The 21494-nt window shown below is 57.7% G+C and overlaps 1 protein-coding gene across 20 annotated transcripts; it reads left to right on the top strand.

Annotated features, from left to right (window-relative positions):
- The first annotated feature begins 1008 nt into the window (after nucleotides 1–1008).
- Nucleotides 1009–20945, top strand: CUNH1orf159 (chromosome unknown C1orf159 homolog). 20 transcript variants are annotated; one of them, XR_003045893.1, is made up of 13 exons: nucleotides 1113–1378; nucleotides 3627–3705; nucleotides 9503–9636; nucleotides 11948–12034; nucleotides 12107–12198; nucleotides 13522–13815; nucleotides 13982–14057; nucleotides 15735–16265; nucleotides 17325–17459; nucleotides 18463–18488; nucleotides 18577–18977; nucleotides 19853–20268; nucleotides 20392–20945. XR_003045893.1 is itself a non-coding variant. In XM_025046078.1 (13 exons), the coding sequence occupies exons 6-13, from the start codon at nucleotides 13738–13740 to the stop codon at nucleotides 19893–19895; spliced, it is 1008 nt and encodes a 335-aa protein (XP_024901846.1). In that variant the 5' UTR covers nucleotides 1113–1378; nucleotides 3627–3705; nucleotides 9503–9636; nucleotides 11948–12034; nucleotides 12107–12198; nucleotides 13522–13737; the 3' UTR covers nucleotides 19896–20945. The 20 variants fall into 20 exon arrangements, 18 of the variants coding, with proteins under 18 accessions (XP_024901619.1, XP_024901671.1, XP_024901846.1 ...); XR_003045886.1 differs by having other exon boundaries at nucleotides 19853–20524; nucleotides 20776–20945; XM_025046078.1 differs by having other exon boundaries at nucleotides 15735–15917; nucleotides 16200–16265; nucleotides 19853–20945.
- Nucleotides 20946–21494: the final 549 nt, after the last annotated feature.

Here is a 21494-nt window from a genome sequence, read left to right as displayed (position 1 = left end):
GGGGGCGGCCAGCTCTGTGTGCCCAAGGAAGGTTGAAAGATCCTGACCCACCAAGGGAGAAAGCTGCCTGAGGTCTCAGAAGTGGCAGAGCGGTCTGCAGGACAGCTCAAGAACGAAGATTTCTTCCTAGGGCTTCACATCAGGAATAGCACAGAGTAAACATTGCTGCCCAGCCCTCCCCTGGGACACACTGCTGGCCTCCCATTCAGAGGGCCAGCGGCAGCGGTCCGAAAGGTCTTGAGTGCCCCCGCTCAACCCGAGGGAAGAAATCTAGATTTTGCAGAAAGCATAATTAGGAAACGTGTTTTAACGGCACAGAGGAGTTTCTGCTTTGAAATGGGTTAGTCTGTGCGCTTGCCAGTGGCGTCCTCTGCAGATGCTCCTGTCACGTGGCCCTGTTGCCCGTGTCAATAAAGCAAGTCACACTTGTTCTCACTTTCGCGAGTGAACCTAGAGATGGTTAGCGTCCAGAATCGCCTCAGCCGCGAAATGGAGCTTCCCGTCCCCGCCTAAAACCCAAAGACAAGACCTCCGACGCCATCGTCGCCTGGGCGGGCAGACCTGGGGGTCTTAATTTCGCCGCAGCCTTGGCTAACGAGGTCGGGGGGGCGTGGGGCGAACCCCAGTGACCCTGGAACTCCCTCTCAGATGGAGCGACATGCGGACAGCAGGTGGGGTGAAGTACGGACACCCGGGTTTCCCAGGGAGGATGCGCCCGCCATCCAGAACGCGGCCTGTGGATGCCCGCACCTGCTGGCCCGCCCCGGCGGGGGCTCTGCGGTCTCCTAGCAACCCAGAGGCGGTCCGGGCGCCAGGAATCCTGGGGAGTATAGTCCAGGGCCCGGAGGCCGTGACCGAGGCGCCCTAGACTGCACTTCCCAGATCGCTTCGCGCGCTCCTCCCACAGCCTCGCGAGAACCCTGTGACGAAAGGCACCTGGCGAGAGCGGCCTCTCGCAGGCGCTGCTGGGAGTTGTAGTTTTGCGCTGGGAGTCGCGCGCCCTGGAACCCGGGCTGCGGCAGCGGAGAGACTACAAGTCCCAGGGAGTGCGGCGGGACCGCCTGGAGGGCGGGGGGTACGAAAGAGGAACGCGGAGGGAGCCGCGGTGAGTGAGGGGCGGGAGCGAGGAGGTTGGGCCGTTGGTCGGGCCATGGGCCCCGGGGGGCGCGGACGCTTGGGCTGACAGTCTCGGCCGCGGCGGCGGGGGCAGGGCGCGGAAGCTGGACAAAGGTCCGCGGGGTACCGGGGCGGCCGAACCTCCCCCGGTGTCATGAGCTAAGGGAGCCCCCGTAACTGGACCTAGGACGCCCCTCCTCGAGCCCCGAAGCCCTAGAAGGCCACGCGGTCCCCGGGCCTTCGGAGGGCGCCAGGCCGGACGGTGGGTGCCGACTCCCCCCTAGGGCGGCGCGCGGGGTGAGGTCGGGCCGCGCTGGACTGTCCGTGACCTGACGGGCTTTTTCCCTTGAGGTTTCCAGGTTTAGGTTAGTCGGTTTATCCCCACGTAACAGTCCAGGTTTAGTCTCAGTGTAAGTTTTCACCAAGGCGATTGTGTATTGTCGCCGTAACAATTTAGTAGAAGTTTTAGTTTGTGTGCTTGAGACCAGGTGGTTTGGATACGATTCTGACTGCATTTCAAAGAGTAGCATTTTGGCAAATGCAGCTTCTCCCACAAAAACAAGCAAACAAACAAAAACGTGACTGAATTTTTAACTGCCTCGTTCTGTCAAATTCGAAGGTGTCAAACTTTGCCCATGTTTTGTGTGGCGTTGTCCTTAGTCTTCCTACAGTATTGGGGGTCAGCAGACCTGGTCTTTGTCTTGCTCTTGGTTTTAACCGGCGGCCCGGGGAGAGGCCCGTGGGGCTGGTCCAGGAGCCCTGGGCTGGAGAAGTTAATAGCGCAGCTGGATTGTTCCGGTTCCCGCTCCCCGGCCAAGAGTCACCGCACAGCAGCCTGTGTTCTGCCAGGATCTTAATGGCCACACTGTCTTTAGAAGCCCGTAGAAGGAAATGAAATCTGGATTATCCAGAAAGCTGCTTTTCTGGCATGTGCACACCCCCTCCTCTGCCCCCACACATTCCTCGCTAAAGCAGAGCAAAAGGATGTCTTGATGGGTGATCACCAGGACCCCAAAGCCCCTCGGGCCAGTCCTTACATCACCCCAGTCCTCCAAGGTAAGCTGTAAGGACCTCTGGTCACCATAGCACTGAGAACTTCGCATCCCCAAGACAAAGGATGCCTTTGAGGGGTGTCCCAGCACGCAGAACCCAGCGGGAGGCTGCAGGGGTCCACAGCTGGTCCACACCCCTCAGGTGTGCTGAGACCACAGAGCATGGGCAGTGAGTGTCGTGGATGGCGACAGACTGGGACGTTTCCTTTACAGCCAGTCAGATTGTGTGTGGCATTTGTTTTCTCTCCGGCGTGACAGGATTTTCAGGTTGAGAAGCACGTGTTCGTCGGGCCTCAGGAGTTCGTTTCTCCCGAGCGCGTGTCCTCACTGGCCCCCTTCGCTGACTTAGAAAGCGGCCGGCCCTCCGGGCGGTGCTCAGCGGTGGGAGCGACAGGGCAGCCCACCTGAACCCCAGATGCTGACGGACCAGCCCGCTGACACCCCGTCTCCCTGGTCCCCTCCGGCCTGTGACGGTTTCAGTCGCTCCTGTTTTCCGCGGCCTTGACTGTTTCGAAACTGCTCGGGTGTTTCGTGCAGTGTCCGTCACTTGGGGCTCGTCTGGCGTGTGTTCTTGGGGTGACACTGGGGTGTGGGGTTTTGGAAAGCGCACCCCAGAGGTGAGGTGGCCCTCTCGTCACGTATCACTGTACCTGCCGTCCGCTCGACGTTATGAGAGGTGGGCCTGGGTCACCTGGTTCTGGTGGTGTCGCCAGCAGCTCCCCTGTAGGGATGCTCTTTGCCCTGTGCCCCCCGTCTTCTCTGACAGCCAGTCACTGAGGCAGCCCCCCAGGGGGTGGGCTGAAGCTCTGCCTCCGGGGTCCCCTGTCCTGGAATCCTGTCTGGGCCTCTCTCCACGTGGCGACTGCGTGACGGCTGACGTGTGTCCGTCTGCGTGCGTGCTGTTGGCAGAGACCACGACGTGATGGGGAGGGCACTGTTGATTCTGCGGCTCACACGCTCTGGCCTTGGCCATCGGGAGCCCTTGCGCTTGGCTCCCGTGACCCTGGGATGTGCCCCGCCCTGTTTGTGGAGCACTCCTGACTTTCCACCAGGTGCTCCAGGTTCATCCCACGTCCCTGCCTGGCCTCTGGGACCAGCCACTTCTCCCAGGAGCCCTGGTGTCTTCCGTTGGAGAATGACACTTAGAGCCCGTGGTCCGGGCATGGGTGTGGCACTGCTGGGGTGGGGGTGGGGTCACGGCCGAGGTCCTCTCAGCAGACAGAGCTAGGGGACACGCGTCTGTTCAGCTGTGAGTCTAACCTGTGGTCTGGGACCTACCCAGGCCCACAGGGGAACCTGGGCCCCTCAACCTGCGGTCCACTTTCGTACTGGTCCAACCCCAGTGTCCATATAAAGCAGTTTTCGAATTGCCCATCGTGTCTGTGCCCCTGTGAGAAACAGATTCACCAGCTGGAGTACAGTGTTTATATATGTTTATTTGTGTCTTTAATTTTACAGTTTCCAGTCAAAGCACCATTTCCCAGAGGGAGCGAAGTCAGCCCCTTCCCCTACCTGCCTCGGCGCACTGCTGTCACAGGTGTGTAGCTCAGCTGGATTCAGCATTCCAGCCTCAGGCACTTGACCCTCAGGTTGATGTGGGACTTTTTCATACCTGGAAGTTTACTCTTTCTGATGTATATATAGTTTTGTGGGTTTCAACAAATGCAGAGTCCCGTATCCATCATAGTGGTGTATTTTGATGAGCAGAAGTCTTTAATATTGACAAAGTTCAACTTATTGTTTTGTGCTTTCTGTGTTCTATCTAAAAGACTTTCCCCAGCTGAAAGTCACGAAGAGATTCTCCTGTATTTTTCTCCCAGAAACTTCATAGGTTCAGTTTTCTATGAACCTTCATGATCCATCTCTGATTGACTTTTCATATGATTTGAGTCTAGGCTCCATTTTGTTCCACGTGAGTAGTTGTCCTAACCCTATTTGCTGAAAATCTTTTTCCCCGTTGAATTGCTTTGGCTTGTGGTCAGAAGTCGTTTGACTGTTTTCTCGAGGGTCTGCTCTGCCTGCTCTCCCATCGCCAGCTCACTTCAGGCTTTACAGTAACTCTTCTGCTCTGTCCTTGTTTTGAAAATTGCTTTGTCTATTTTGGGCCCTTTGCATTTTCATATAAATTTTAGATTCGGCTTGTCAGTTCCTCAAAAAAAAAAAAGCCTGCTATAATTTTGATTGGGATTGCAGTAAATCTTAGATCGATTTGGGGATAATTTGCATCTTAATAAAATTGAGTCCTCTGACCCATGGACGTGGATTAATAGGTACACTTATTTTATATATATATATATATATGTTTTACCTTATGTCAGTGTCTTTCCATTATTTGGATCTTGAATTTCTCCCAGCAGTGTTTTATAGTTTTTAGTGTACAAAAATTACACATTTTTAATTAAATTTGTCCCCACAAACGAATTATGTTTTGAATGCCATCGTAAATGATATTTATTTGTTTCATTTTCCAATTATTTGTTGCTAGTATATAGAAATAACAATTGGTTTTATATGTTGACTTTATATTCTTGGAACATTGTTAAATTTGCTTATAAATTGTAGTAGGATTTTTGTTTTCTTTGTAGATTTCTTAGGACTTTTCTTGTAAACAATCATGCCACCTACGCAGAGGCAGTTTCACTTCTTTCTAAACTTTGTGGCTTTTGTTTTGTTGTCACACTGACCAGGACCTACAGACAGTGTTGAGCAGAGTGGTGAAGTCTTTAGGGGGAGTGAGCAGCGGTTCACTGTCAGTCTGGTGGTGGCTGTAGGTTTTTTATAGACGTCTTTTATCGAGTTAAGTGTATTTCCGTCTGCTTTTAGTTTGCTGAGAGATTTTTTTTTTAACCATGAGTGGGCTTGACATTTTGTCAGATGCTTGTTTTGCATCTGCTTGAATGGTCATATAATTTTTTTCTCCTTTAAGCTATTAAGGGGATGGATTACAGTGACTGGTTTTTGGATGTCAAGTCAGTCTTGTGTTCTTGGAAAAAACTCATTTGATTGTATTCTATCCCTTTTTATATTTTACTGTATGCAGTTTGCTGACATTTTGTGAAGAGTTTTGAATCTGTGTTCATGAGGCATCTCAGACTGTCTTTTCCCTTGTAACGTCCTTATACCCTGGCCTACCTATCTTTGAGTCTCGCTTGCTGGCCTTATAAATGAATTGAGACACGTTCTACTTACCGAAAGACTGTGCGTAGTATCAGTATTCCTTCCTTAAATGTCTGATAGACTTCACCAGTGCAGCTATCTGGGGTCTTCGTTTTCTTTCTGAGAAGTTTTAAAATTAGGAATTCAGTTTCTTTAATGGATATAAGGCTATTCAGATTTTCTGCTTCATCCTGTGTCATTTTTGGTAATTTGTATCTTTAAATAAACTTGACCATTTCATCCGAGTTGCTGCATCTGTCGGCATAAAGTTGTTTGTAATATTGACCCACCACCCGCCATGTTTGTAGGATTTATGGTGATAGCTTCTCCTTTCGTTTCTGATCCAGATCCTTTGTGTTGGCTTTTTTATTGACTATTTCTGCCAGATGTTTATCAATTTTATTTATCTTTTCAAAGGCCCAACTTTTGACTTTGCTTATAATCTCTAATTTTTGTCCATTTTCTACTTCATTCATTCCCACTCTTATTTTTACTGTTTCCTAGTTTGGGTTTAATTTGCTCTTTTCTGGAAGCATAGTCGATGATTTTACACTTGTCTTCTTACATAGGCATTTAAAACTATACATTTCCTTCTGAGCATTCTTTTAGCTTCTTACACAAAATCTGGTATGTTGCACTTTGTTACCTTTCTGTTAAAAATATTTTAAATTTTCCTTTGTTTGATCCATGAGTTATTTAAGAAGTCCATTGTTTAATTACCAAATATTCGGAGGTTTTCTAAATAGCTTCTGTTATTGATTTCTAATATAATTCCATTACAGTCAGAGACTATACTCTGAATGATTTTGAACCTTTGGAATTCATCATTAATTATTTTAAAGAAAACGTGTATTCCACTTTTGTCGAGTGTCATGTTCTATAATTATCAGTTGAGTTAGTTGATAATAGTGCCCAACCTTTTCATGTCATTACTAATTTTTTGTGCATTGTTCAATCAGTTATTGAAAGAAGGATATTAAAGGCTCCAGCCACGGCCGTGGGTTTGTCTTTTCCTTTTCAGTTTTGCCAATTTATTCTTCATGTATTTGGAGGCCTTTTTATCAAGTGCATACACCCTTAAGATTGATTCATCTTCCCGATGGCCCCCCGTTAGCGTCGTGCACGCTGCCTTTCATCGAAGGCAGTGCTCTTCGCGAACCCTCTGCCCGCTGTCGCTGTCTGTGCGGGAGCGTTCTCACGCGCAGCGTGGCGGGCACTGCCTCACCTGCGCCTCCCGGCCGGCCACATCTTTATAGGTGAAGCTCGTTTCTTATAAAGAACTAATCGCTGAGTCTTTTTATCTGATCTGACAAGCTCTACTTGTTTTTTTATAACTATAAGAACATTTATTGAGACAGTAAGTTTATATGTATTATGTGATTTTATTTTTTCAAAATTGTTTTTATTGTAAAGTATGCATAACACAGGTTTCACTTTAACCACATATAAGTGTGAGTCTTAGTGGCATTAAGTATGTTTACAGCGGTGTGCAGCTATCGCCGTCATTCATCTCCAGAAGTTTCTGATCTCCCTAAACTAAAACTCCGTCCCCCTTAAATGCTAACTCCCCATTCTACCCTGCCCGCTCCTGCCCCTCCCGCCCGTAACCACCAAACTATTTTCTGTCTCTATGAGTTTTTAGAGACCTCGCAAGTGGCATCATGCAGTACTTGACCTTTTCCGTGTGGCTTATTTCGCTCAGTATAATGTCTTCAGGGTTCATCCATGGTGTAACATGTATCAGAATTTTCTTTTTAAAGCTAAATAATATTCCACTGGATGTACATGCCACATCTTGTTTATTCATCTGTCAGTCAATGGACACGGTCGCTTCCGCGTTTCAGCCATTGTAATTAATGCTGCTGTGAACATAGATGCGTAAATATCTAAGACCCTGTTTTCAGCTCTCCTGGGTATATGCCCAAAAGTAGAATTGCTGGGTCAGAGTAATTCTGTGTTTAAGTTTTTGAGAAACCACCATACCATTTTTTACAGTGGCTTTCGACTGCGGCCGCACCTCTGTGCGTGCCTTCCAGCAACAGACGAGGGTTGCAGTCCCTCCACGTTCTCCCGAACGCCTGTCTCTGCGCGCGTGCGTGTGCGTGTGTGCGTGCGTGTGTGTTTCTGTAATAGTCATCGCTATGGATTCCAAGCAGTGCATTTGCATTTTCTTAATGACTAGTGATGTTGGTCTCTACCGTTTATATGTCTGGAAAGGTCTTTATTTCTCCTTCATATGTAAAGGAGAGCTTAGCTGGATACATGATTTTGGGCTGGTAGTTCCTTTTGTTTAATAGTTTGAATATTTGATTCCACTCCTTTCTGGCTTGTAAGGTTTGTGTTGAGAAGTCCGACGATAATCTAATGGGTTTTCCTTTGTAGGTCACTGTCGTCTTTTTCCTGGCTGCCCTGAGAATTCTGTCTTTGTTGTTGATGATGTGTCTTGGTGAAGGCCTTTTTGGGTTGAGAAAATTGGGTGTTCTATTGACTTCTCGAATTCCAAGCTCCAGCTCATTCCTTAGATTTGGGAAATTCTCGTCAGCTGTTTGTCTGAAAAAGCTTTCTAGTCCCTGCTCCTTTTCCTCCCCTTCGAGAAGTCCCATTATTCTTCTGTTTCCTCTCCTGATGGCATCAGCTAGTTCTTGTATTTCTTTCATTATTTTTCATTCTTCGGTTTCTCTGTTCTTCCTTCTGATTTATTTCTGGGTTTCCGTCTTCGATATCACTGACCCTTTCCTCCACTTGGTCAACTCTATTTCCCAAGCTTGTCATTTCATTTGTCAGCTCTTGCAGTGTGTTCTTCATCTCTAGAATGTCTGTTCGGTTCTTCTGGAGGGTTTCAATGTCCTTGCTAAAGAACTCATTCTTCTCATCTAGTGGTTTTTTCAATTCCTGAAATTGTTGATTTGAGTTGTTTTGGATCTCACTGAGTTTTTTTTTCAGAAGTATCATCCTGAATTCTGTCACTTAAGTCGCATATTTCTATGTCTGTAAGTTTATTTTCTGGAGATTTTTCTCTTTCTTTCCGAGATGCCTTGTCACCTTGGTTGTCCATGATGTTTAGTGGACTATTTCTCCGCCTGGGCATTATTGGAAGTGTATTCTGTTGTTCTTCCAGAAAGAACATTTATTATATAAAGGTTTCTCTTCAGCCTGTCGCAAAGAAGGCGTTTTCTTTTGGTTTCCAGTAGGTGGCGTCTAAGCCTCTTGGATCCCTGCTTTATATAAAGTCTTAATAATGCTTTTTAATTTTTCTTGTAGTCAATCCCATTCGCTACCCTCAGTCTCAGTCCCTGTCAGAGTCAGCGACAGGCTCAGCAGCGTTCGCTCAGATTCCCCTGGGGCTCCGCAGTGATTGGTCTCAGAGGGTATGGGGGCAGGGGCCCTCTGGGCTGGGAGTTGGGGGCTGCGGCTCAGCCTCGGTTTTGCGGCCGCGGCCGGTAAAATTCAGCTGTTCTTCTGCTGTCCTGTCCCGCTTCTCTGCTTCCTGCCCCGATGAGTGGCAGGGCTGCTCAGGGAACTCCCGCCCCTTCTCCCCTCGCCCTCCTCCCGCGGGGAGCTGGGCTGGGAGAGGCAGCCGCTCGGGTTCTGGCCTGCGGTAGCGCTTAGGCGCAGACGGGCCGGTGTGCGGTTTGGGAGTTTTTGCTGAGTTTTAGGTGTTCAGCTTACTGTTGTTTCAAGGGGACGTCTCTCATGCCAATCTCTAGGATTTTTCCGGTCTCTGCTGTTTAGTTGGACTATTAAGTCCGTTCACATTCACTGCAGCTATCGGAGTATTCGGATTTAAATCTACCATCTTGACTTTTGATTTTTTTCCCCATCTGTTTCTCTGTTCCTCCTTTCCTCCCTTTATTTTAGGTAAATCAGGTTTTTTAAAATTCCATTTTATTTCTTCTGCTGACTTTTTAGTTCTTCCTTTTTGTTATTTTTTAGTGGTTCCTCTAGAGATTAAATATGCATGTTTAACTTATAGTCTACCTTAAAAATATTCTTGTACCTCACAAAAACGTGAGGGCCGTATGCAGCGGGTCCTTAGGCACCGCCCGCTCCTAGTGCTTTTGGCATATATTTTACTTCTATGTATGCTAGAAAATTCTGTGACAGTTATTTTTACTGTAGTCAGTAGTCGTTTCAAACAGTTAAAGGTGTATTATCTTTTTTTTTTTTAATCTTGGAAGCTTTTATTCGTTCGACTTCCTGTAGCATTGCACCATACTTGGCCAGACCTGCTAAATGTGTTAGAGGAACATTGTAAAACAAACGAACAGCAAGCGGTCTTCCTCAGGTCCTGTCGAAGCTCCTCAGACAGCAGGTTAGTGCGGTGCGTCAGGAGAGGCTCTGGACTCAGAGGCCTGGCCCAGCCCTCCCCCGTCACCCCGCCACCGCCTTCTGGGGGGCCTCGTGCAAGCCTGCTCCCTCTTTAAAATGGGTGACAGCAGGCATTGCAGGCAGGGCAGGATGCGTGACTGTGCGGGTCACCTGGAGCCCCTGCAGCGGTGTGTAGGCGCCGGCCCAGCTCCCCCGTCAGCCTGGGGACGTGAGCTTTCGTGGGAGGACAGACCTCGGAGGATCGGTTGTTAATGGGCTTGTTCTTTGGGGAATGCTCTAAAGATGGAAGGAGCTAATAAAATAATGTTAAAGGGGACGCGTGACCTGAAGTTTCTCGGCTGGGGGACCACACGGCGCGAGCACTGTGGCGGACAGCGGCGGGTTCGGACCGGTTGGCGCGCCTGCCTTCTCTGGTCATCCCAAGCTCGCTGTTTACTGAGGGCAGCGAAGACGCACGTCCACACCAGGGCGTGTACGACAGTGCCCGCCGCGCCGGCCTCCCTGGCACCAGGTCTGCCCGTCAGAGGGCACGGGTAAGGGGGTCTCGAGTGTCCTCACACGTGGGGACGTCCAGCCACACTGCAGCTGAGGACGGAGGACTCTAGAGTGCTGTGCAGACTTGGGGGACAGACGCGACGTGCACGTGCTGAGTGGCCACGGACCAGAAAACGCAGACTCTGCAGCAGGCCTGGGCCAGGGGTCGAGAGGGCGCGGCGAGGGCTGTGTGGACGATGATGGAGGAGGCCGTGCGAGCAGTGTAGACAGCGGTGCAGACACTGCAGGCGGCGCAGGTGGTGGAGGTGGCGGGGGCGGTGGAGGCACCGAACTCCTGGGTCGCACCGTGAGGCTGCAGCTCCCTGTGAATCTCGCCCCGCAACTCGACCGACGGCAGCTGAGAGTGGGTGGGAGTCCTGACTTTGATTTCTCAATTGCAGTGGTGTTTTGTGACTTACGTGACCCAGGGGACCTGCTTGCCAGAGAGCGAGCAGAAGAGCCTGTGGCTTCTGGACTTTCCCAGGATGCCGGGGGGAGGCGGTTTCCGCTGGGCAAGGTTATACGGACCAAAGGAAGCGGGGTTCAGTCACACCCTGTAGGGAAGGCTCAGAGCATGTGCACCACCAGTTCTGGCTAGTGGGGCTTCACGTCATAGAAAGGAGGGAGTGCCTTGGGGAGGCATGCGTCCTTAATGGGGCGCCTGGCAGGGCTTCCGTCTCCCGGTCAGCACTAGACCAAGCCCGGCATAAAGCAGGCGGTGAAGGACAGGCAGACCCCCAGCCCATGTCCTCACCCTGCTCGCTCAGGAGTGTTACCCCAGCCTTTCCCTGTCCCTGCTTGGGGAGGCTGCCTGGGCAGTGGTGCTCCCCATGACCACCAGGTGGGAGCTCTTGGTCCCTGGGCTATTTAAGGGAGCAGTCCCTCACCCCCACCCAGGAGCGGAGCAGGGGCAGTTCCCAGGAACCTGAAACTGCCCGCACAGGCATGGCCTCGCCCCCGCAGGTGGTTTTGTCGAGCGAGGGATCTTAAAGGTGACTTGTACATGTCAACATAGTTCTGTAGCTGTGTTTGGGACTGATTGTAGCTATGGTTACTCCCTTGCGAGGTAACAGAAATTCATTAAACGTGTTTAACGGTCTACTTGAGGGGCCGTGTAGGTCAGAGGGCCCCCCGCCTCACTCGCAGGTAGGTGTGGCCCCAAGTCACACGGGCAGTCATACGTTTCAGTGTTCGGAAGGTCACTCACCTCACGGGGCTCCATTTTGGCAGTCTGTGCTCTTATCCATCTCCCCGCAGAAGTCTCTCTGCTCCAGCACGGTCCTGTGTCTTGGGGTTAGACACCGGCTTTCATCGTTTCAAGTGGATGTCTTTCATGCCCTCTTCTGTGACACAGGTGGCGTGAGCAGCAGAAACCTGTAACATTAAGGGTCCCCAGCTGGCCTGTGTCTGCCCCAGAGGCACCCTCACCACATAAGTGGTCCATCTCAGGGTGAAGAAGCTCGAGATGCAAATTAGGGTTTTGCTAGAACAGAAGGAGGTGACAGGCAGCCTAGCCACATCTGAACTTGTGGATAGAAATGGCTCACCCACCCCCTTCTGCTCAGTCCAACCAGGAAGTGGCTGGTGGACAGCTAAAGCTGCCAGACGAAGGAACGAGGCCGTCCAGGGCCCAGACCCAGATGGCTGGCCACGGCCCCTCCGGTCCCCTGCTGGGGGCTGGAGCAGCAGGGGCCGCGGCTCTGGCCTGGTTGGGCTGCGCAGTGGCAGGCAGCGGGCCTCACCCATACCTTGATTCGCAGGCCTGGGAGCAGCGGGACGCGGCCTGAGACACCTGGACCAGCTGACCCGCCCTGAACGCTGACTGCCAGCGCATCCTGGAGGGCCAGGTAACCGTCCGCTGTGGCCGGCCGGGCGCCCAGGGGGTGGACTGCGCGGCACAGCGCCCCTCTCTGTTGCAGACGCTGCGTGCGTGCGGGCCATGGCGCTGCAGCGGGCCGTCCTGCTGGCAGGCCTCCTGCTGGAAGTCGCCAGCAGGTCCTCAGCGAGTGCGGTAGGTGTCCCCGCAGAGCCCTGCCCCAGACCCTCGCCCAGGCTGGGGGCCTTCACCCCAGGGTCTCACCCTCTGACCGTTAGCGGTCCTGGCCCCAGGGACACTGACCGCGCCCACCGTCAGGGTCGGAGGGCAGCAAACTTGAGGCCCCACCTCTTGTTTCTGCTTGTTCTGCCAGCTAGAACCTTCCATCTCTGCCAGACTGGACCTGTGGCTGGAATAGGGTCTCGGCAGGGTGGCCCCCGCAGGCACTGCATAGAGCCGGGGTGAAGGGGGCCTGCTCCCTGCAGGCTCTCAGGGACACTGACCGCGCCCACCGTCAGGGTCGGAGGGCAGCAAACTTGAGGCCCCACCTCTTGTTTCTGCTTGTTCTGCCAGCTAGAACCTTCCATCTCTGCCAGACTGGACCTGTGGCTGGAATAGGGTCTCGGCAGGGTGGCCCCCGCAGGCACTACATAGAGCCGGGGTGAAGGGGGCCTGCTCACTGCAGGCGAGCAGTGGCATCGGCTGGGTCCCCGCGGCCAGGCTTCCTGGCTCTCCCAGGCCCGTGACACGGGTGTGCAGAGCTGTGGTCTTGGGGGAAGCCTGGCTGTGCCCACACATGCCCGGCCGCACGTCACCTGGGCCGAGAGGAACCTTCCCGCCGCCCTGCCTCTGCCAGGGTTGGGTGGGGTGGGGCGGGGCAGCTTGGCCCTGGCTGTGAGCCAGCCCTCAGCCCCCCACCCCACCATAGCTGTGAGGACACTCCTCAGTCGCCCCTTAGATGCCCCTCCCTGTTCCCTGTGTTCCGGGCACAAGGAACAGACGATCAGCTGTGATGGACACACCGAGCCGAGAGCCCCCAGAAACCCCATCGCGGCCCGTCTAGCACATGGAGGCTGGCACTCAGCGCCCCCACACCCCACAGTACCCCGTCCTGCACGTGGGCAAGCAGGCCCCAGCTCGTCCCCTGAGGCACTGCCCTGGGCCAGGCACATCCTCTGCGGGAACCAGGCTGGAGACCCCCGAGGGAGGGGTGTCCGTGGGAATGCAGAGGACATCAGTGGAGTGACTGGGCCCAGAGCAGGGGCTTCACTCGAAGTAGGGCAGACATGCCCGTGCTGGCCGCCCAGGCCCGAACCGTGGAGGCCAAGGGCCTGCGTTTATCTCCACGTGTTACCACATCTAGAAAACCTGTCTCTTTTCCATGGGAGTCTGGGATGGGCAGTAGGACTCAGCAGCTTTCATTGCTTAGTTTTCCAAGTTACCATCTGGCAAATGACAGCAAATACACATAATTTCTTGGGTTGAAATGACTCCTGCCCACTTGTGGTCCTGCTCCAGGCTCCAGCCCCACACGGAGGGATGGCGCAGCCCTGCCACATCCCAGGCCAGGCCTGCAGTGATGGCCAGGTTGGCGGCGGAGGGGTGACCGCGTGAACCATAGAGTACCCGTGGGCCAGGACGGGCCCAAGGACTGCGCCCCGCCCTGCCAGCCTGCCCCCCAGGGGCTCCCAACGGCTTCTCTTTCATGGCTTTTGGGGGTCTGGGTGCTGGAGAATGGTTGTGTATCCAGTCATCAAGCTCTGTCCCAGGGAGTGGCCATGCGGTATGGCCATGTGTCCTCACTTAGCCTTGGTAAGCAGGGGACAGTCACCCCACACTGACTAGCAGAGGCTAGAGCTGTGGGTGTGGGACGAGCGCTCAGGGGCCTGCTCTGTGGACGCCACCCTGGGCCTGGCCTGCCTGTCCTGCCACACTGCCTGCTGCGGGGCCTGGAGGCTGACTGCCGTGTCCCCTTTAGGGCCAGCAGTCCGAGTGTTGTGTGGACGTGCTGGATGTCAACACCACCTGCGCGGGCACAAGCCTGTGTGGCCCAGGTAAGCACTTAGGCGTGCGTTGACCGAGGCCAGCCTTGGTTACCAGAACGGCCGCTGGCGCATGCTCTGGAGCTCACCACACCCACCTGTTGTGAGCAAGGAGCATGCAGGCCCCCCAGGAGGGACGCTGCAGGGGGTCCGGGAGCTGGGGGAGGGGAGAGGGAGGGGCAGTTCATGGGCAGATAAGCCTCTGAGACGTGGGCAGAACTCGCCTGCTGTCCAGACGGCTATTGGTTCCTAGCGAAGCGTGACTTACCTGTCTGCAGTCACCCCCCTCTGCCACAGCGAGATTCATTTGCTTTCGAAGTCGACCTGGCCCAACCCACTCAATCACCGTGCGAGTGTGGCAGGCGGGGTGGCCCCAGGCCTTTCACAGGGAACCTGAGACTAAAGGCCTTGAGGCGGGAGGCCCAGGATGCGCCTTCAGACCTCGCCCGCAGTGCGTATAGGTCTGGGTGACCCTCTGTGCTCAAGGTCCCCACACACTCTGCGGTTCCCGACCCTGCCAGGGGGTGACTGTCCCCACCGCCCTGGTACGCTGCAAACCTGCTGGCGGGGGGCCAGGCGGTTTTCCCAGGGGCCTCGGCCAGTCCGCCTCAGCCCCTCAGGCCTGCCCTGTCGCGGGCCCTGCTGTCTAGCCAGCTGCGCCCGGCCCCTGCACACCACACAGCTCTGTTGGTGCCAGGAGCCGCCGTGTGCCCCCCGTGGCCCGCCCCTGCCCAGGAACACCAAGGGAGGTGACAGCCCGTAGTTAGAGGAGAAGCCCCGTCGTCCCAAGAAGCAAGGACCAGTTTCTGACACTGCGTGAGGCCCCGTGCTGGGCCCCGTGCTGGGCCCCTGTGGCTGGGCCTTTCCTACAGCATCATGGGATCTCACGCTAGTCTCCGCTGTGCCCATGCTGCTCCTCAGGCCGTCACTCGGTGCCACTGCGGAAAGGCCCTCCTCACACCGACCCATTCATGTAGATCGAATGCTGGCAAAATTCATCATGAAGGGCCTGCGGGCCTCGGCTCGTGCCCAGACCTGCCCAGGGCCCACACTGGCCGTCAGCCCGCGGCACGGTGTGCGTTCACTCAGCCTCCATGCCGTGTCGGGGTCAGGGAACAGGAAGGGGCGGAGACACGCTGCCCGCCCTTGGAGCAGCTGGCAGCGTGGAACGTCTGCAAACTGCTGGCCGCCTGCTCCCAGCTCCGGGGTGGGCAGCTCTCTGGGCCTCCGGCCGGGGGAGGGGGTGGGCAGGGGTGGCGCTGCTGGTGGCAGTGACAGTGTGGGACCCCCGGGGAGAGTGCAGGGCCAACAGAAACCAAAGGTCACACCTGGGCTAGAGGAAGCGCTGCTGGCCGTGGGGTGGGCGGAGAAGTCCAGGCCCCGGTGGCAGGTGGCAGAGCGCCTGGCCTCTGGCCCTGCCCGGAGCGTGCGGCCCAGGGGCATGTGGCCCCGGGGCCTGTGTCTGCTCCAGGTCCCGCCCCGGCCCCTGATGTGTGTTCCGAGATGAGCACGTGGGGCTCGGTGAGCTTCCTGCGAGCCTGCTCTTCTCCTGAAACCGGGTGTCACTGCGTCCCAGCTTCCGGTTGGGCTGTTTGGCCGGCTCAGAATGGGGCCTGCCCTGGGAGATGCGAGCTGGGCGGGTGGGCTTGCCCTGTGCCGCGTTGGGCCTCCCGCCGCCTCCCCCGACAGGGTGCTACGGGCGCTGGGACGAGGATGGGAGCGTCCGCTGTGTGCGCTGCAGGAATGGGACGCACAGGGGCTCTGAGTGCAGAAGCCGGGCGTCGCGGCCCCTTCACCCCACGCCCCCACCCCTCCACGCCCGCCGGCCTGCTTCTCACGGAGGGTCCACGTCTCCGAGTTCTGGAGGACCTGGTGGGGGACGCTTTTCTTATTCCCAGGGCAGCGGGTGGCCCACTCCCCCAGGACCCATGTCCCTGAGTCTCCTGTCCATTCAGGACAGCTGTGGGGTGACAGCCACTCCACCTCCACGGTCACCTCCCTTCCCATTTCTGGCCCGCAATTCCACTTTGGGCGGTGTCTCCAGCTCCCCGGGGGTCCTCATGGGGTCCCCACTCATGGTCCAGGACACCCCCCGCTCCCCATGGGTCTGGGCCGTCCCCGGAACTGGCAGCTCTGACAGCATTGCCCCCACAGTCGCTGGCCGGGGTGCGCAGTCCCCGGCGAACAGGAGCGCAGGGACGCCCGGGCGGCCGAGTTCCGGTAAGTCTCCTGGCTCGCCAGACCAGAGCCAGTCCGTGTCCATAGTCCGGTCCGACGCCACCAGAGCCCTGAGGTTCGGGGACCCAGCCCGGGTCACAGAGCGGGCCAGTGGAGAGCCGGCAGCCTGGGCGGGAGGCCTTCGTCACGGCCCTCCCTGGAGCCACTGAGTGGTTCTCGGTGGGAGCCTATGCCTCGCTTCTGCCCACTGAGCCCTCGGTCTCCCGAGGGCCCCTGAGGTCCCCCCGCCCCATCCCCACTGGCTCTTCTAGGACGTAGGGCTTGGGGGAGCCTGCGAACCCTGCCACCCGCTCCTGGCCCCAGAGGGCGGACACCCAGACGCCTCGCGCCGGGCCTGCTGTCTGCCAGGTGTCCTGTGCTCCCACATGTGCCCACCGTGCTGTGGGGCGCGGTGCCCAGGCCACTGGGGCCACAGTCAGGGACCTGCCCCAGGTAACACCCACACCCTCTGAGGTGACTGAGTTGGCGGGTCGTGTCCCCCAGACCCCGGTCCTTCCTCACAGGGCGTGCTGGACCTGGATCGAGGGCTCAGATGTTCTGAGCCTCACGGGACCAGCGGCAGGGGCGTGGCGCTGACCTGGACCAGGGGCCGCCAGGGCCAGGGTCTAGGCCGGGTCGAGGCAGACGGCCGCCCTCCTGTGATGGGGCGCAGAGGGATGGAGGCCGGGCATCTGGCTGTGGAGGGCACCTTAGGGGCTGGAACACATCCCCGTTCGGATCAGGAAGTCACCTCCTCACATCTGACGGGTCCCTGCCAGCCAGAGCCCTCGGCCTTCAGCCCGCAAGCCTGACCCGACCCCATACAGGTGGGAGGGCGTCGTGGCTCTGGGAGGGACACTGGAGGTGACAGCACACAAGCTCCCAAGAGGCAGAGTAGCAGTGAGAAGCCCTGCCTCTCGTTCAGGGCCTCGGCTCCGTCTGGAGGAGCGAGGCGGGGGGCCTGCTCCATGTCCCACCTTCCTGGAGAGGTCGGGCAGTGCCCCCAGACCGCGCGGCCAGCGTCCCCGGCCTCGTGTTCCGCAGCGCCGCCCTTGCTTGCAGGGGGCCCCGGAGTGGCAGCCTCGCTCTTCCTGGGGACCTTCCTTGTCAGCTCCGGCCTCATCCTCACCGTGGCCACGTTCTTCTACCTGAAGCGCACCAGCACGCTGGCCTGGCTGTGCCACGGAACAGACAAAGGTACCTCCTCGGGCCACTGTGGCCACCCTGCCCAGCGCCCCATGCCAGGGCACAGAGGGAGCCGAGCTGGAGGTGGCCCAGATGCAGGGTGTCCAGCCACGAAGCTTCGAGAACACAGCAGGGGGCTGGCTCGTCACACGGATCTCGGGTCTGAGATGAGGGGCGGTCACTCCCCAGGAACGCTCTCATGCGGACTTCGTGGGGTCTCTGCGGGAAGGGCCCTGGGTGAACTTGCACCTTGAGTGGCCGCGGCGGGGTGCTGAGGGGGCGAGTGAGGTGGCATCCCTGCCCCGCTGGGATTGGGAGCAGCCAGGCCAACCCAGCTGACCCCGGGCCTGGGTGCCGGCTCTGCCTCTCCCGAAGAGACAGGTGTCACTCCTGCTGTGCCAGGCAGGTGGTCCAGCCCATGAACCTGATCCCTCAGTGGACAGTGCCAGTGGGCAGTCAGCGCTGGGCACCTCAGTGGGGCCGATGCAGCCCTGTGGTCCTGAGGTGGGCTGGTCACGCTGCCAGTCAGAACAGGGCATTCGGAGTCACGTGGGGGAGCCTGCTGCAGTGCTGGGCACAGGAGTCCCATGTGTGTGCGGCGCAGGGGGCTCACTCCGTGTCTCCAGAGCTGGGCTTGGGCAGCCTCAGGAGCCACAGCCCAGGGAGAGGCCAGGGCGGGCAGGGGAGCATGGTGACATCTCCGGTGGGGGCGGGGTGTTCTCCCCGAGGCACCTGGGAAGCCGGGAGGGGCCGGGCGCTCAGTTCTGGGGGCACCGGGGGCCTGGGGAGACACACTCGAGGACTGACGTGTCCACTCTGCCAAGGGCGGAAAGGTGGAGCCTGGCGAGGGGCTGCCACCCGGGTCCCACTGGGAGCGGTGGCCAGGCAGGCGTCCAGGCCGAGGGTACCACTGGCAAAGGTGCAGAGGTGGGACAGGGCTGAGCCTGGAGAGAACCGCACAGGCCCCGGGTCCCCACCCCAGGTCTCCCAGTGACATGTGTGCTCTTCCCCACAGCCCCGGCCTTGCAGCCTGGTGAAACTGTAAGTGGCCTGGGTGGGCTGGCACCCCCCGCGTCACTTGCCCGCGTGGGTGCCTGCAGGCCTGACTGTGCCTTTTCCCTTACCCAAGGCCGCCATGATCGCCCCGCCACCGGCCTCAGGTACGTCAGCTTCACTGCTCCTTGCCTGCCGGGTCTGCTGTCTGGGCGAGAATTTCAAAATGCCACCCGTCTGCAGGACCAGCTGCCCTGCAAGGACAGCCGGGCGCTCAGTGACCGGTGGCCCCCAGCTGTTCCGGGTGCCAGCTGAACCCCCTGGCTGTTCAGGGTGCCGGCTGAGCCCCCTTAGCTGTAACTTTTGCACGTTTTCTCGCTCTTTTCTGAGATGTTGGGTCTGCTGGAGAGGAGAGTCTCCAGCGAGGGGCCTAGTCCATTCCTCCTGTGGCCCCTCCTGTGTGGCTGGTGCTTCAGGTTCGCGGGGTGAGGCGTGTCCTGCCTCAGACGGCTCCAGGTGGTGTGGGCACATGACACGGTGAGCGGAGAGGTGACAGCCACAGGCCACAGAGCGCCTTCCTGGGTCTCCCCAGTGGGAGTTGTTATCACTCGGGGTAGGTCTGAAGTGGGAACGGGAGAGGACGCCCCTCTCTGCAACAGGGAGGGCACCTGGCGAGGGCTAGGTGCACCCTGCTCTGTAGGATGCTGGTCTGTGATTTCTCGGCAGTAGACTACGGCATCTGAGTTTCCTGCATGCATCTTCTTGGGCCCCCATGTCAAACGACCACAGGCTGGGTGGCCTGGAACAACAGACACGCATGCCCTCAGCTCAGGAGTCCAGAGCCAGAAACGGAGGTGGGATGGGGGCCCCCTCTGAGGCTCCAGGGCACGGCCCTTCCTGCCGCTCCCGGCCAAGGCCTTGGTGGCTCCCGGCGTCCCTGGGCTGTGGCCTCGTTTCTCCAGCCGCTGCCCCCATCTTCACGGGGCTTCTCCCCTCTGTGTCTCCTCCTTCTTACGAGGACACAGGTCGCTGGGTTTAGGGGCCCCCAGATTATCCAGCAGGATCTCATCTTGAGATCTTCCCCTCAGTCACATCTGCAAAGACCCTTTTCCCAAGTGAGCTCACTTGGGCAGGTTCTGGGGCTTAGGACGTGGACACACATTGTGGGGCCCCCACCTGGCCCTGCAGTGCACCATGTGACCCACTCTTTGGCATGCCAGGCCCTGCCCGGGTGGCAGGGCGCGAGGTTCAGGCACATCCGTGACGAAACCTCCCATCTGTAGCCACTCGGCTCGCCGGCGGGCGCTCAGCAGCCGCCTCCCTGTGGCGGCTCCCCGCCGGCTGAGTGCTCAGGTGAGGGCTGTCCCTGGCGTCCCAGGCCCCACTGACCCCCCGTCCTCCCCCCGTTTCAGTGCGGAAGCCACGCTACGTCAGGCGCGACAGGCCCTTGGATAGGGACACGGGCCCCATGGCCGTCCCCTCGGTGGACGCCCGGGTCAGCAACGTCTGACAGCTCCTCACGGCGCCGTGGAGGCTGGCACGAGGGCACGCGCTGCCCACAAGGCCTCTGGACTTGCCTGGACTCGCCCCTGGCTCCACTTCCCACCGCCTGGCAACAGATGCCCAGTGGGGACCCGCCCACCCACCGCTGCTCGGCATAGCTGACCAGGACCAGGTGTCCCCGACACAGGCCAGGGGCGAGGCTGTGAGGACAGTGTGCTCCCAGCGGCCAGCAGCCTGACAGAGCCTGGGCCCCGGAGCCTGCCGTGGGCAGAAGCCCCTACCCCGTGGGCAGCACAAGCCGGGTGACCCCAGCACCCCTCTACGAGTGAGGCCTAGGCCTTTGGCTGTTCCAGCTAGTGTCTGGGTGGGGGTCGGGGCAGGGCCTGGGAACCGCTCCCGGGGCCAAGGTGCTGGCAGCGTTACCCCACTACGGCCCCACTGTTTCCAGGAGGTGCAGAGGCAAGGTGCCTGGTCTCCTCCTGTCTTTCTAAGCAGACGTGCATCTCGTAGACAAGTTCCAGGCACTGCTGTGCTCTGCCCGCCATGCCTGGCCTCGGTATCATGGGGCCTCGTCCTCCCAGGTGTGCACCCTCGCCGGCCGCTGCTGGAGGGCCAGGTTGGGCCCCCACAGGGACGTGCCTGCCCAGGGCCATGCTCACCTGCGATGGCTGCCTGGGTTGTCTGGTCCTGGCTGACCCGCAGTGGCCGGTGGTCCTGCCTCGGCCTTGGGTTTCCATGCAGAAAGGGGCGAGCATGGCCGCCTCTCACGCACTGGGCTCGGCACTGGCCATCCTTCCCCGACGCTCGGCCGTGACCCATGTTTCCCCTTCAGTGTCTGGCTCGTGTCCGAGGGGTCTGAGGCAGGGCCCGTGGCCAGCCTCCCGTGGTCTCCTGCTGGTGACGCCCGTCTGACACTGCGTTCGCTCTCCGTTATGGAGACTTGGACCAGCAGCCCACACGACAGCTGTGAGCAGTGTCAAATAAACTATTCAGGGCCTTCTCTTCCTGTCCTCACCACTCCAGGTCCCTGAGAGGGAGTGCTGCCCCTCACTGGGGGTGGGAGGGTGGGCGAGGGGATGGACCGCCCCCGAGGCCGTCACTGAGTCCTCCACGGAGCCCCCACCTTTCTGGGAGGAGGCCTTGTCCCAAGCTGCCTCGTGCACACGGGAGACAACCCAGTGGCCCTTCATCCCCCTCATCCCTGAGTTGGGAGGAAGTGTAGGTTCTTCTTTGGGGGCTTTTCTGTGAAAAAAACAGCCAGGCCTGGTGGTGACCACAGGCCACCTGCACAGACAGGACACTCATGGGCCCAGCTCACAGCCCCCAGGAAGAAGTTACAAATGGGCATGGTGCCTGCTGGAGACACCTCAGCGAGGCAGGTCCCCAGGCGGATGGCTCTTTGGCAGGGCTGGTGAGCATGAGGACATTCGCCAGTTGGCGGTGGGGTGGCCAAGGAGGGCCCAGGGCATCATGCTTGGACGTCCCGGCCAGAGCTAGCCAGGACTCAGCTATACAAGGATGGCCCTACCTAGGGGGAGCAGGGAGCTTCTC

The sequence above is a fragment of the Pteropus alecto genome, unplaced genomic scaffold (assembly GCF_000325575.1).
Source record: "Pteropus alecto unplaced genomic scaffold, ASM32557v1 scaffold700, whole genome shotgun sequence".
Classification (NCBI taxonomy): Eukaryota; Metazoa; Chordata; class Mammalia; order Chiroptera; family Pteropodidae; genus Pteropus; species Pteropus alecto.
The sequence above is the reverse complement of the archived record's forward strand: the minus strand, read 5'-3'. Positions and strand labels throughout refer to the sequence as shown.